We start from the raw sequence: 15,722 nt of genomic DNA on the forward strand, positions 1-15,722 counted from the left end.
GTTCCAGTCTCGCAACGCGCGGATTGATAATTTTTATATTTAGATAAAACTTGAAGCTCCAACTAGTAGTGTTTATAAAAGGCTACTGTTATAAATATATTAATATTATGGTTATCAACTCCTAATATAGATTAGTTTATTCTCCAAGTTTTCCTATCCTATATATACATCACATTGTACCTCTTTGTAAGGCACACCTATTAATGAAAGCTCTCTCTTTCTCCCTATATCTTATTGTCATATGTATTAGCTATTAGGCTTGTTTACAACACGTTATCAGCACGACTGTGCTTATTCAAAACACTTACTCTTGTGGCCTCCATAAACACCAACCGTAGATAAAAAAAATTCCGTTTAACAAAGTGCAATGGAGGGTTGATTCGATTTGAGGAAGTGAGGAACATATTCGGTAGCAATGGAATTTTTCCCAATATATTCTTAAGCCCCGAACCAGGTATTATAAACAACTCCTTTCTTTATATTAATACATATTTTACACTTATGCATCAGTTTCTACAACCAAACAAAAGGGTTTGTTTGTTTTTTTTTTAATTTCTTTATGTTTGTTACATGTATATAATATGTTAAACAATATATTTATTTGGTCAATATGGACAGAAAATCACAACCGAATTTTGTGACGTAAACTTTGATAATTTATTAGTTTTGTTATATTATACACACTTTTAATATCCATTATTAGTTTATATTTAAGGTAAAGATGAAAAAGAAAATTGTTTGATGCACATAAACAATTTTGCCTTTGAACGGTCAATAAATTAGTTTGCAATTTAGATTTTAATCAGATTTATTAGTGTATTTTATGCAGCGACCTCATAATGTTCGTTATTAGTTAGTTTGATTAATGTGATATTTAAGAATTAACGAACGAAAAGTTTAGATTATCGTGTTATTTTAATATGTGTTACAAATGAGTTATCTGATTTAAATAATAAAAAAAAGTATAACTTAAATCACAAAGTATAAAATGAACAGTTCATCAGAAAGATCTGATACATATATATTTTGATTGTTCGATATAGTAGCGAGAAATATTTAGAATCTTAATTTAGATGTAGCTAGTTTATAAATAGTGAATCCATTCTAAATATATCGTTTCACATATGTTAGCTAATGAATTTGAACTTTCTCTTGATATATGGTTACGGATTTACTCTAATGCTAAATATTGAGTATTGGTTTTTAATTATTATGCTTCATGCCTGGTTTCTTTTATTTCCTGCTTGCATGGACCGATGAATATTGTATTTCAAGGGAAATATACTTAAAGAGAAACTATAATCGGTTTTCTTTATCACTTTGCATTGTTGTAACTTGAAATTCTAAGATAGAACTATATTTACTTGCAACAATTACAATCAAATTAAGATATTATTTCTTATACAATGTTTGTTTTTACATATTACATTAATTACTTTTGGAAGTAATTTTTTCAAATAGAAAAAAAAGGAGAAATTCACGTATTTTGTAGTATTGTCATGATTAGTTTTAAACCCTTTTAAATTCTAGATATATGTGAAAATATTTGTGATGATAAGTGTTTATATAATACGTGGTAAGCTATGTACTTAACTTTTTCCCTTTTGGTTGAATGTGTATTCATTATTCTATATGGTTAGTGATCTATTTTTTTACCACCGTTTTGTTCGCATATTTTTCTAAAGGAAGAATAGAGACTAAAAATATTTATATTTAAGATATAGCATTGATTGGTTATACCGTAATACAGATACATAAACTATATCTTGCTTTTAAGTGATAAAAATCTTATATTAATAAGTTAGTTAAACTCATTTTATATGGTGGCAAGTAATAACGTCATGCAGGATACTATTAAAGCATACCTTCTATTATATACGTTATGTTATATTTATTTGGATTGTATTGAATTGAACAATAAAACCAAAGTTGTGGTTTATCATCACTCTTATGAAAGAGTATAAGAATGTTGTGATATGACACCCGAAGTGTTATACTTCTCAAATCTCATTATTGATCTACAAAAGGTAGTAAGTTTTTAGACCCGAAAAAAAAAATTGCATGACTTGGGGATATAATTACTCTCCATTGTTGTTATATGATGAGAAGAATAATTATGAGGAAAATTTGGATAAACTAAATTTTCTATTTGACACACTCAAATATACCTCTAAAGTAGCAATATTGTTAAAAGAGTATAAGACATTTGAGGTAACTTCATATACGTATGTCTGAGAAAATTATAAATACCATGATACTTGTCTGCTTTTACTCCATCCATTGAAGTGAATGTGACTATACATTGATCGTTATGATCATGGACATAATTGAGAAGATTTGTAACAATGATTATATTAATTATGAGATCGACCACCACACGTGGCAAAGAGATTGATCATATATGAAAACAAAATGTGGAAATACAAAAGTGAAATCACATGATCGTTTGAAACGATAATACAATGTTATTTTGATATTTATAGTCTTGTATTAAAGAAGCATACTACATATACGATTATAAACCTAAAGTTTATGGATCATGATTATCTAATGGCACGACCGGTTAGACCACACCGAGTCAATGATGTGAAATATGTTGAGGAACCAAATGATTCTTCACAATACTTATACATGTATATTGCTCTCAAGGAAAATCATTTATTTACCAACTGAAGGAGGGTGTGAATCCCTAGATGTTATGGAATTGAGAAAAGGATACACATATCCTAACATGATACCATTTAGTGTTTTGAAAATCGATGCATCGTCTAAATGGTTATCAGGATCGCAATTTCATGTTTGCATGATCTATGGCTTAGCTAATAAGAGTAAACATCTTATTCTAGATTGGTATATTTACATTCGATTATAATAATGAATTTTATTCCCAAGTTATAATGATCATTGGAATAAGTGTTGAACTTCATAACTTATGTTCTTACATAAATTGTTTTGTTAAAGATGTTTACTCAACGTCTATAATTTGTTGTAAAGACAATATCACAAGAACGAAGGTTCATGTTTGAATTTGAGTACATATTATGTTACATGTCTTAGAAACTAATTCATATCAAGCCAACAAGTTATGATACTTCCTCCCCATTATAATTGGTTTTTGGTCAGTAACCAAACATTTCTCATCTAATATTTCGTGTGTGTTATATACTGAAATTAATCCACCATAAAACACAAAAATGAGGTCACAAATGAAGTCGGGAATTTATGTCGGTATTAAATATTATTTATGATTATATACTTAGAGCCACTAATGAGATATTTTCTTATGGCTCATTAGTTTTCACTTTAGTGAATCAACATTCCCAACATTACGGGGAGATTTAATGCAGTTGGAAAACAAATTTAGTTGGAATGAATTATCATTAATCCTTAAACTAAATTATATGAACTAAAAGTTCAAAGGATAATTCATGAATAAAGATTAACGAATGAATTACCAGACGATTCACTGACCAAAAGAGAGTGTCTAGCTAAGACACCTATACGAACTGCTAATGCTCCAATTAATAAATGTCCCAGAAGGACAAATGCATATTGATAATAAGTCTAACGCACGTGTAGCGTGGTAGACTGATCGGTTCCAAAGGTAGAATTTCCTCGAAAATTGGAGCAAATAATGAAGATGGTCAAGTCGTGGTGCAATAAAAGGTCTCTTGAAAGAGATTAGACATGATGGTTCTTGAAGAACCTTAGGTACCTGAAAACAAAGAGCTCTCAATAATTATATTGTATCATGTCTATAAAGATATATGGAATCGAAATAAAGTCGACTTTGTTATAATTTATAGCGCTTGAAAATGATGAGGATCAAGATTTAAGATCTGCCTATGAAAAATGATTGGCCAAAGTGGAAAGATGCAAAATAGGAAGAGTTGAATTCTCTAAAAGATGGAAAGTTTGTTGGACTAACAGTCCGTACAACTAAAGTTGTAAAATGTGTTAGATACAAATGGGTCTTGTATATGAGTTATGAAAATTCATCAAGTGATATAAGGCAAAACTGATGGCACAAAGATTTTGCAAAGACCCATGATTAAATATGAGGAGACACATTCTCCAATGGTGGAAGCAATGATTTTCCGATAACTAAACAGTCTGGCAATATAAAGAGAGAATTGACATGCGTCCAATAAATATTGTTATTCAGTTGATACTGAGAGTTTACAAGAAAATCTATGAAGGATTTGAATTATCAAATCATGTAAAGTAAGTTCTCGAGAACACAATGATTGTTGTGTATAGAGTCATATTTCAATACTTTACGATTATTGAATATGTTGAACATAAATGGAACTCCTGAAGAGTTTCCTAAGGTAATTTAATACCTGAAAATTAATTGATTATGAGCATCAACAAGCATACACATAGAAGAGAATGTACGTGATGAGTATAATATCTCAATAAACAAATAAAACGAACAATATGGATTTTTGATATGTGATACAAAATGATGTGTTAATGAGCAATTTTATGCAACAAAAATCCTGGAAAAGTGAATGCATATGCATCATTTGTCAAGTTGAAAGAAGTCCATGATGGATTGGTAAATGCATGGATTTATACTTATTACGTATGGACCAAATTATTTGGATTGAGCTTTGACATAACTGAAGAGATATTTTGATAAAGAGGGAGATAAGTTGGATATAATTAGCCATACTTTTATCAAAATTTCACTTATAAAAGGTTATTATAATCACAGTTTACAATGATGTACACATCACAAAGAGAAACTTATGAGCTTTTAAAGAGAAAATTCTTTTTGAAAGACCTTGACATAGTGTGATTATTCTTCGACTTATAGTTCGAGTATATGTGTAATTATATGCTTATAAATCCATCGAAGTGCATCTAGAAAATGTTGAGACATTTTACCATGGAAAAGTTTAATCATATCTAGCATGTTAAAGGATGTCTAACAATGACTCTATATCATTGTCTATCTGAATATGAAATTTTATTGGTTCGAAAATACCATAATTAAATGAGTATGTGCATTATGTTGTCCTGTTAGCTATATATGATATTATTTTATTTATTTACGTTTATCGGCATGTGCCCTGCTAGGAGACATCATAATGGGTTAAAACATATATTTCAGGTATGAAAGGATCATAGTGTTTACCAGATGAAGCAATAGAAGTTTTCACGTGAAGATCATACAACAATATTCAACTTAAAGATTCAAATGTCGAGGGACGAAGACATAAATGATTGACTACAAAAGTTTTGGGTAGCTTTCACAGAAGATTGATATTTACCATTTTAAATGATATATAAATCAGGGGGAGACAATACGCGCTGCACTCTTTTTCCCTTAGCTATGGTTTTGTCCCATTGGGTTTTCCTAGCAAGATTTTAATGAGGCAACATCTTCAAGCGTATTAAGTTGATAACCAAGAGGGAGTGTTATAAATATATTAATATTATGGCTATCAACTCCTAATATAGATTAGCTTCTTCTTCAAGTTTTCCTATCCTATATATACATCACATTGTACCTCTTTGTAAGGCACACCTATTAATGAAATCTCTCTCTTTCTCCCTATATCTTATTGTAATATGTATTAGCTATTAGGCTTGTTTACAACAGCTACAAGTTTTTAGTTTTTTAAAGGGATTACTCCATAGAATAGTAATCAACTTTAAAAGTTGTTCCAATCAGGTAACTAATAAAAACTTTTGTTCCAATTAAGTCATTGAACTTTCATTTTCGTTCCAATCATAGATATTTTACCTGGATAGAAGGTAATATAGGTTTTTTTTAATTTTTCAATGTTTTTACTTTGCATAATAACATTGAAAGGTTGCGAAAATTAGTAAAAATGCGAAATATAACTTTAAAATTCCGAAAATTTACAAAAAAAAGTTTGGAAAATTGCAATAAATTGCAAAAATTAAAAAAAAAAGCAAAAATGCTCAATTTTTAATTTTTGGAAAATTGCAATAAATTACAACCCTTTTAGTTATATTGTTAATTTAGAGGTGGCAAATGGGTTGGGTTGGGTCGAAACGGGTCATGGGCTGGTACGAGTTAGGGTTGAAACGGGTTAGGTTCGAAACGGCTCACTTAAAAAAGGGCTGTTTTGGTTCGGGTCGGAACGGGTTAGGGTCAACCGGTTCGGGTTAGAACGGGTCAAGGTCGGAACGGGTCAAAACGAGTTTCAGGTCAGTTTTTTTACCAACGAATTAGCGCGTTTTCAACACGTTACAGCTCGTTTTAACAGCAAAATCTCGTTTAAGCGATTTTTTCAGTTCGTTTCAGCACTTAACAGCTCATTTAAGCGATTTTTCAGTTCATTTCAGCACCTAACAACTCGTTTAAGAGATTTTTCAGTTCGTTTCAGCACATAACCGCTCGTTTAAGCGATTTTTCAGTTCGTTTCAGCAACTAACAGCTCGTTTAGGCGATTTTTCAGTTTGTTTCAGCACCAAACAGCTCGTTTAAGCGATTTTTCTGTTTGTTTCAGCACTTAACAACTTGTTTCAGCACGTTTTGACCAAAATGGGTTGTTTTGGTTCGGGTCGGAACAGGGTTAGGGTCAGAACGGGTCCAGGTCGGAAAGGTCAAAACGGGTTTCGGGTCGTTTTTTTTGTTGGATGAGGACAACGGACGAAACCTTTTAGTTTTTTTTTTACTTTTTTTGTTTTTGTTTTATATTTTGAATTATGGTTTTTATATTAATTTTTTGAATATTTTTTAGGGTTTTTTTTTAAAAAAAACCTATATTACCTGCTATCTAGGTTAAATATTTAGGATTGAAACAAAAAATGAAAGTTTAATGACATGATTGTAACAAAAGTTTTTATCAGTGATCTGATTGGAACAACTTTCAAAGTTGGTTACTATTCTATGGAGTAATTCCTTTTTTAAATTACTTAAATAACATTCTAAAATAAATCCATTTAATATTATTATTTTTTGTTATGTGTGTTTTGGTCATTTTATACATTTTATTAAAAGTTTCAGCTAATTTGTCAGACATCTAAATCTATCTAAAAGGCTATAGCTATCAGCTACCAACCAGCTTCCAGCTACAACTATAGCTACCAGCTAGTTTTGTCAAACATAACTCTATGAAGGGGCTTTAAAGCCCATCCATAGTGTCATATCACCTTCACGTCATCATCATGTAGGCTTGTTGCCCTCCCTGTAACGCTTTGTTATGATTTGTTCTCCCTTTATTGCCCCATTATCTCTATAGAGTAAGGTAGAAAGTTGATGTTAATTTTATTGTTAGTATATAATAGATAGTTTACTACTTTACAAAGTTATGGCAGGGTGATGGTTGTAAGTTTATTTATATGTCGTCCACCGGTTTAACCTAGGTTCGACTCTTGGTGGTTGCTTTTGGTATTTTTTTGCCGACTTCATTTTATTTAGTGGGCCCTTGTTATTACTATAACAATTAAAAGTTTTAGTGTCACAACTCACAAGGACCTTATTTAGCAAAAAAGAAAAAAAAAAAAAAAACTCCCAGTAGTAATGTTTTGATATTTGTTTTAGTTATGATTCTTAACGAACGATATAAAAAATAAAAAACAAAAATTGATCGAATACTATACTTTTTTGTTTTTTTTTATAGTTTCGATATCGCAACAAACATGATGGAAACTGATCAAATTCGTGCAAACTCAATGCACATTTTCTAATTAGGAGTAAAGTGTCATTTTCGTTCTTGTGGTTTGACATATAATACAAATTAGTCCAAAAAGTTAATTTTTTTTGCATATGGGCCCTCCACGTTTCCTAATTCTTGTCAATTACATCCAATACTAACCCCGTTAAATTTAATCGTTAAGTCAAGAGTAGACATGTCTTTTCACTCTTTCTTTATTATAATACTTATTTTAGTGAAATGCAGTTTTCGTTTATATGGTTTGTCCAAATATGTGGTTTTAGTCCAATAGTTTCAAGTTTGCAATTTTCGTCTCCATGGTTCATTTCACTTGCAATTAAATCCGAATTCACTAATCTCGTTATGTCTGGTCGTTAAACCCATCAGTGTGCCCTTCACGTGAGGGGCAGTTTTGTCATTTTTTTCGTTTTTCCCAAATACACCCTAACCCCTCATGTGAGGAGGCTTACGAATTAGGACTAAGGTTTATTTTAGGAGAAAAACGACAAAATTGGTCGTCACGTGAGGGGCACACAGATGGTTTAATAACCAGACTTAAACTTAACGGGGTTAATAAATTCGGGTTAATTGTAAGTGAAATGAAACTACAAGGACGAAAATAGTAAATTTGATAAGGACGAAAATTGCAAATTTGAAACTATTGGACTAAAACCGCAGATTTGGACAAACCACAGGGACGAAAATCGCAGTTCACTAATTTAAGTATTATAATAAAGAAAGAGTGAAAAGACATGTCTACCCTTGACTTAACGATTAAATTTAACGGGGTTAATGATTTGGATGTAATTGACAAGAATTGGGAGACGTGGTGGGCCCATATGCAAAAAATAAACTTATTGGACTAAATTCACATTATTTGTTAAACCACAATGACGAAAATGACACTCTACTCTTTTAGTTAGTAATGCTTTTGTTTTTGATTTAGTTATGGTTCGTAAGAACGGTATAAAACCTGACCGAATGCCAATATTTTTTGTTTTGTTTTTTATAGCTCGGTATCGCAACGAACATGATGAAAACCAACCGAATTCGCACGCTAGAATAAGATCTCAATTCCAGCGACGGTTTCATTAGATTATTTATTTAGTTCTAGTACCGCGTACAGATTCGAGTGAATGACGATTTTTTCAGTTTTAGTTTCGGTACCGTAACAAACATTACGGAAACCAACTGAATTTGCGTAGATACAACGCCTCAATTCCAGGGATCGATAACAGTCGGGTTTTACCAACACTTAGTTTTACCGACCGCCGTTACCCCATTGATCCACCTCAATTTTTATATATTCTTTTACTCTACCTTTTGTTTTAGTTCCTATAAAATAGCGCACATAATTGAAACCGGCCGAACTAGTGGTGAGTTACCGCCTCAACGTTTAGAATTGACGACACCTGAGTTTTACCACTGTCTTGGTATACCAATGTGCCCGGCGCAACGCACCGTGTAAAACCCTGGTTATACCTATATACATAAATGTTGGATGACCCCACCTCAACCCTTCAACGTCGCCATTCTTCGTCCTCATAAAGCCCAAACTCATCAACAAATCCTCCTCACAATCACAAGCATCTGTTATTCTTTTAAACCCTAGGCAGTGATATAATGGCACTCGAACACAAGCATCAACGATCTGAAGATGAACATCCTCAATCATCTCTTCCTACGATTACCATTCCCACGGAGATCATCGTTGAAATTCTTCTAAAGCTTCCTACGGTTAACTCGTTGTTAAGGTGTAAGTCTGTTTGCAAATCATGGCGCTCTTTAATATCCGATCCTCACTTTATAAAGTCACATCTTGCTATCTCAACTAGCAACAACAATCACTATGCTCATCATAGACTAGTTTTTAGCACTAGGTGGAGCACGATGCTTAAGAGTTGTACTCTTTACGATTTGTTGTATGATAGTTCGGCCGCTAGTGCTTTAAATATTGATGATTTTCCATTTAAACACCATCGTGATACCGTTGCGGTTGTCGGTTCTTGTAACGGATTGGTATGCGTAGCTGTTGAGGGGTACGTTCTGTATATATGGAACCCTAGTACTAGAAAATCCAACAGGTTACCACCCAGTGATTATAAAAAGAAGCTTGGTTATGTGCCTTACGGTTTTGGGTACCAAGAGTCTACTGATGATTACAAAGTTGTTGAATTATATCGTGAATTTAATGATAAGCGTGAAATCTTCGTTAAGATATACTCGTTGAAAACTGGAAACTGGAAGACTATTGGTGTTTTTCCTCATCGTTTTTCATTCACTTGTCGTGGTAACTTCTCTAATGGAGCTTTTCATTGGGCTGCTAAGAAATCTTCTGAATCGTGGACTATAGTTTCTTTGGATCTAGCAAACGAGACTTATGGGGAGTTCAGAAATTCAGAACTTAGATAATTATTTTGAAGCTTGTACTTTTGTTGAGAGTTTGGTTTCACCTATGCCACCTGCAGCAGGTCTTGGAGATATATAGGTAATTTTTCCTCTTTTAAGTTGTTTTCTGTTAGATGTAATAAACCATAAACTATGTTTACTGTTAAGGTTGCATACAAATTTGAAAAAAAAAAGATGTTGTCATCAAGAGGTATACAAGTTTGATACATTTGAGAGAAGTCCAACACGTATTTAATTATAATGTTACTTATTTTCTGTAATGATTACATTAAACAAATTTGCAAAGGAAGGTAGAATGGCTACTGTGAACTTGAAAAGTTAATTGTTTCTTTCTTGAATATAGAAGTCGATAGTGAATTAGTCTTTGTACCCGCAACAGTACTTGTTAATCAAAGCAGCATGTCTTAGCCCTTAGGTTTGGGACAAAAAAGTTATTTAAAATAAAGTAACTTGGTGGTTTTTTCTCTATTAATGCAGGCTCTGATGGATGCTGCAGTAGTTATTGCTCCTAAGATTGATCAAGCAAACGAATGTCAACTGTGCTTTATTGTTGCTATGATTTAAATTTTTAAGTATCAGTAACCCAAAATTAAGATGATTATTAGTACATACTATGTGTTGGTATTTGTTTTGAGTAACAAATTTGGTGGTATGTTTCTGGATGCCGGAGTCTATAGCCTTTCATGTTCAAATGAGAAACAATACACTTTATGGATATGTTTGAGAAACATGGTATGAAAATTATGCATCTTAATTTGACAAGTAGTTTTCAATATAGTCATTCGGGTCGGGTTGCCATCAATTAAATAATTATCGTTTTAATAATTACATAAATATTGCTATGCATAGTACGATACCAAAGATATTGGTATGATAGTAATCTAATTTATTTTGATGAATCTATTTGTAGATTAATCTCAGTGGGTTGATACATATTGGTTGTTATCAGATTCCTCTTCGTTGTACATGTAACATGTTTTCATAGTTAGAACTCGTGACAATTTATAGTTAGGGTGCTTTTTTCTCTTATGTGAACCCTCGCCCTTTACAAAAATTCTCTATAAAAACATTTTCATGCTATTAGGCAAACGACTTTATCATAACTAATAACTAGGGCCTATGAAAGTCCATCTAAATCCCCTTTTGAAAAAAAAAAACCGTGATCCATAAAGAAGACAATACGTTACTGATCACAACAAATTAATGAAGTTAACTTCATCCATCATAGAATCAAGTTTGATGAACTGTTTTAACAGATATTTTTGTATGAAGGCACATAACATGTAGCTTAGCATACCATACCATGCCATATGATAATTCTCAAAGCTTCCTCTGCTTTGATAAACCCGGGCAAGTAACAACTGCAAGGTCCTTCACAGGCTTATTGAGGCAGTGATTTTCCTCCTCAAGTTGTATATCTTGATAAACCTGAGCAAGCAGTGACGGAACCAGAACATTCTATCCGGAGGGTTACAACATAAACATTGTTTATTACACCGTAACTAAACCTTTAAACCCATGTAGCTAATAATCTTAATATATTTTTAATAAATGTTTAGCTTGAACTGTTTTTAGTGTAATATCCCAACATTATGTCTCTAAATAACAAAATAATATTCATTAGTTGTATACTTTGTTAAAACTTAAAAAGTTTAGAAAAACATACTAGGAAAAGTTATATAAAATTGATAAATCTAATTGTAAATAATAAAACTATTCCTTAGTTTTATATTTTGTTTTAAGGATAGAAAACTTTGGAGAAATCAAATAAAGTTAATAAAATCAATCATAACTAAATCAATAATCTAACTAATTTATAAAGTAACATTTCAGTTTAATAAAAGTAACTAATGAAAAATTACTTTTAGTAAAAAAGTTTAAAAGTTACCCAATTTATTAAAAGAAAAATAAATTTAAGTATTCTAGCATATTTAGGGTATGTTTGGCAAAACTAGCTGGTAACTGTAGCTGGAAGCTGTTGGCTGTTAGCTGGAAGCTGGTGGCTGGAAGCTGTAGCTGGTAGCTGGAAGCTGTAGCTCTTTAGATATATTTAGATGTTTGGTAGAGTAGCTGGAGCTTTTAATAAAACGTATAAAATTACTAAAATGGGCATAACTAAAATCAATAATAGTAAATGTATTTATTTTGGAAGGTTATTTAAGTAAATTATCATACTAAAAGCTTGTAGCTCTTTCTAAACGCTATTAGTAGAAGCTTTAAGCTTTAAGTTTTTTCTCCTAACCTAAAAGCTTCAAGCTCCTTGAACCAAACAAAGCTTTTAATTGAGTATGAGCTTTTCCTTAAAAGCTTGAAGCTTGTAGCTTCATGTCAAACATACCCATAATATGTATATTAAACATACCCTTAATATGTGGCTGGCGGCTAACACCTAAAAGCCCACTTCTCAAGTAATAAATAGTAAAAAGCATTTATAGCTTCTTCTTCCTCACCGAGCACATATAACCAGTGATTTAACCTTTTCTTCGTCTCCGATCACCGGAAAAATAATTCAGAATGCTTTCTTCACTTTTCTTTGCTAACTTCTATTACTTCGCAAGGTATACTTAAAGGGTCAAAGTATTAATCACATTTTGGTAATTTCGGCCGGCCGGAGGGTCAACGGACCCTCCTGACCCCCTGTAGTTCCGTCTCTGCGAGCAAGTAACAACTGCACGCCTCCCCCCCCCCCTTTCCCCTGTCTCTCGTGTTTCATCCAAGCTTCGGAACTGCATATTACTTAAATATATGAATGAATAGTTGACTAGTTGTGTATGCGTTGTAATTATCATGTGGTTCGTCTAGATTTATGAGTTATAAACTTCACTTCATAAGCCTTACTACGCATAAATCCACACGAACTCCAAGATAATTAGAAGTCATAATATTGTTCTTGCACTACTGAAAATCTACCAAGAAAACAAATAAATTCCTTGATTGATAATATTAAGGAGCGTTCAACAATATTTAAAGACTAAAAGAGATATATGATTAACCTAATAAAAAAGTTAAAATTAATAATTCAATTGTGCAAGATAAAAGAACATAGTTGATCATTCTTTTCAATCCATTAAGATTGTATCGGCTTTCTTTCCATTTTAAAAATCTTTCTTTCGGCCTCTAATTTGGCGACCCAATCAATTTGGACCATGTCTCAATACATTAGCCCATTTGCAAAATCAATTCCGCTTCATGTCATTTAAACTTTTACCCAAATCTTTAATATAAAATAATTTAAATTTAATTCAAATTCGAATAATTAGAGTATAGTATTATTATATTTTTTAAAATATACCAGGTGCATAAGGATTTATAATAATACTTATAACTTAACGGTCACTAGTACACGATGAATTTAACTTGTATAATGGTACATCAATCTATCTGATATTGCTAGCTGGATGTTTTATTTCAATGGTCATCCTATAGTATATATGTAACGCCTCCAATGTGTGTGAAGAGGGGGAGGGGTGGGTCTAGTTCAACTTTAATTTTTAAACAGATTCCCATGATTAGTGATGTAGTTGGAGAAAAAAAAGAGAAGATTGTGCAGTTATATAAACATATAACTGTTTCACAGTTAATATAAAATAGATAGGTGTATTTACGTTACTGATTAAAAGGAGTGAATTTACACTAAGTATACAGTTTTTTTTGACGAAAACAGCTACATTTACATTACTGCACAAAACAAGAAGCGGGGGGGGGGGGGGGGGGGGGATCACTATCCTTTGTCCATGGTGATCACTATCGTTTGTCCACGGTGATGATAAGCTTGTCTTTTGTTATATTACCATGTTAGATTAGATGCATAAAGTTTGTTTTGTCTAAACACCACTAATGTGTCATACTTGTAGGCATTATGACAAAGAGAAAACGGGCAAATGGGTTGTGTGATTACCAGAGTTATGGCACATATAGAGTTTTGACTTACAAAGAAATGATAATTTGAAGTTTGAACTCTAACAAATTAACAAATTCCAACCGTATGACCATTTTTTGTTGTATCATATGGTTTATATGATTTGATCGAATCTAGCGCACATAACTGATTTGAAGGGATACGACACGTATCGATGTTGACATGTAGTCATTTATATATGATCTTAATTGAGATTATATGTAATTAATTTTTTTTGTTGAACTTTTTAGATACTAATACAAATATTTGGATTTGATGAACCAAATCAAAAAATATTTCTATTTTGAATTAAGTGACTTATAAGTAATTCACACATCTCTTTTTTTACATGAATAAAGTTTTTTAGGGCTAGTAAGACATTAGAACTTGATGACAAGTTTCTCAACTCCTGTTATTACATATTTTATGTCATATATCATTAAAATGTTTTCATAACTGATCATCATGGCTGATAATTAATATTGATCATAAAGGCATCTATAACAACTAACTTTTACAAATTATCACATCAGCTTCACGCCATATATTCAAATTTTTTTCAAAAACCCTAATTTTATTCAACAACAAACCTCTACAAACTCAATTAAAATAATATATAATATATATGCATATAACATATATATATGTGTGTGAGAGAGATATAGAGAGAAAGTGGTCCATCTCACTTGTCTGCCACTAAGCTACATGAACAAACCTTTATCCAAGGACTTTGCTCCACAACAAGGAAGTTTAAAACCCACCTTGTCTGCCGTACGCCACGTATATTCAAACATTGGGTTCCACACCACGTTGTCTCTCAATATCAATAAACAAAAGCTAGGTACCATAACGGTGATCATGGCTTCGATCCTCCTCTTCAAACTTAACCATTTCTACAAGTCTTTTTAATTTAATATTCATCTATGATTTTTTTCCCATGTTTGAATGAACAATTTTTTTTAAAGTTGAACTTCATTAAATAACACGCGAAAACCATCCACTCTCCAAGGAGGAGAGCGAGGGTCGTGATTCACATTACTTCAAAGACAAATTACACCAAGAATTCCAGTCGCTAACCGAAGCCTTGTGTCTATTCTTATACCACAGAAAACCATACGCCTTAGTATCCGCTACAATGTCAACAACTTTGCATCTCTTATTATTAAAAATATGTTCATTCCTTGCTTTCCATATTCGCCAACAACAAATCATAACCACGCCTTTAAGAATCTCCTTTTTCACTAACGAAATCCCCTTCGACTTATGCAACTCCATCAAATCTTTCACGCTAAACGCAAAGAAATAAGGGAGCCCGCACCATCTTAAAACACCCTCCCACACCCCGGTAGCAAACCCACAAGCTGTATAAATGTGATCAACCGTCTCCTCACCATCATCACAAAAAAACACAAATACTATTATCGGTGTTTATATTCCTTCTACGCAAGGTCACCTTAGTAGGAAGATGATCTAATAAGGCTCTCCACATAAAAATATTACAATTATCTGGAATCCATTTACACCACTCTATAGCCAACTCGATATTACTTAGGTGTCTACCAGCCAGCCAACCTCTAACAGCTGCAGCCGAAAAGGATCCCTCTCGGTCACCGTCCCAACTCCACGAATCTACCAACTTCTTTACAACCACCTGCTTTACAACATCGATGAGCTCTTGCAAATGTATCAGTTAAAAATAGTCGGATCTTTCTTCCAAGATCACATCAATACCGCCACTGAACCCTCCATCTTTAATCTATCTTTCACCACGCATCTTT

At 32.4% G+C, this 15,722-nt stretch overlaps 2 protein-coding genes across 2 annotated transcripts in view; both read left to right on the forward strand.

Annotated features, from left to right (window-relative positions):
- Positions 1-15,722, forward strand: part of LOC143543399 (F-box protein CPR1-like) — a 55,787-nt gene that overhangs the window by 8,419 nt on the left and 31,646 nt on the right. The window lies entirely within an intron of this gene.
- Positions 9,261-10,049, forward strand: LOC143543419 (F-box/kelch-repeat protein At3g23880-like). The gene has a single exon (XM_077035748.1). The coding sequence runs from the start codon at positions 9,261-9,263 to the stop codon at positions 10,047-10,049; it is 789 nt and encodes a 262-aa protein (XP_076891863.1).

The sequence above is a fragment of the Bidens hawaiensis genome, unplaced genomic scaffold (genome assembly GCF_021521415.1).
Source record: "Bidens hawaiensis isolate Kalapana, Puna unplaced genomic scaffold, B.hawaiensis_p1.1 tig00013119_1, whole genome shotgun sequence".
NCBI classification, from domain to species: domain Eukaryota; kingdom Viridiplantae; phylum Streptophyta; class Magnoliopsida; order Asterales; family Asteraceae; genus Bidens; species Bidens hawaiensis.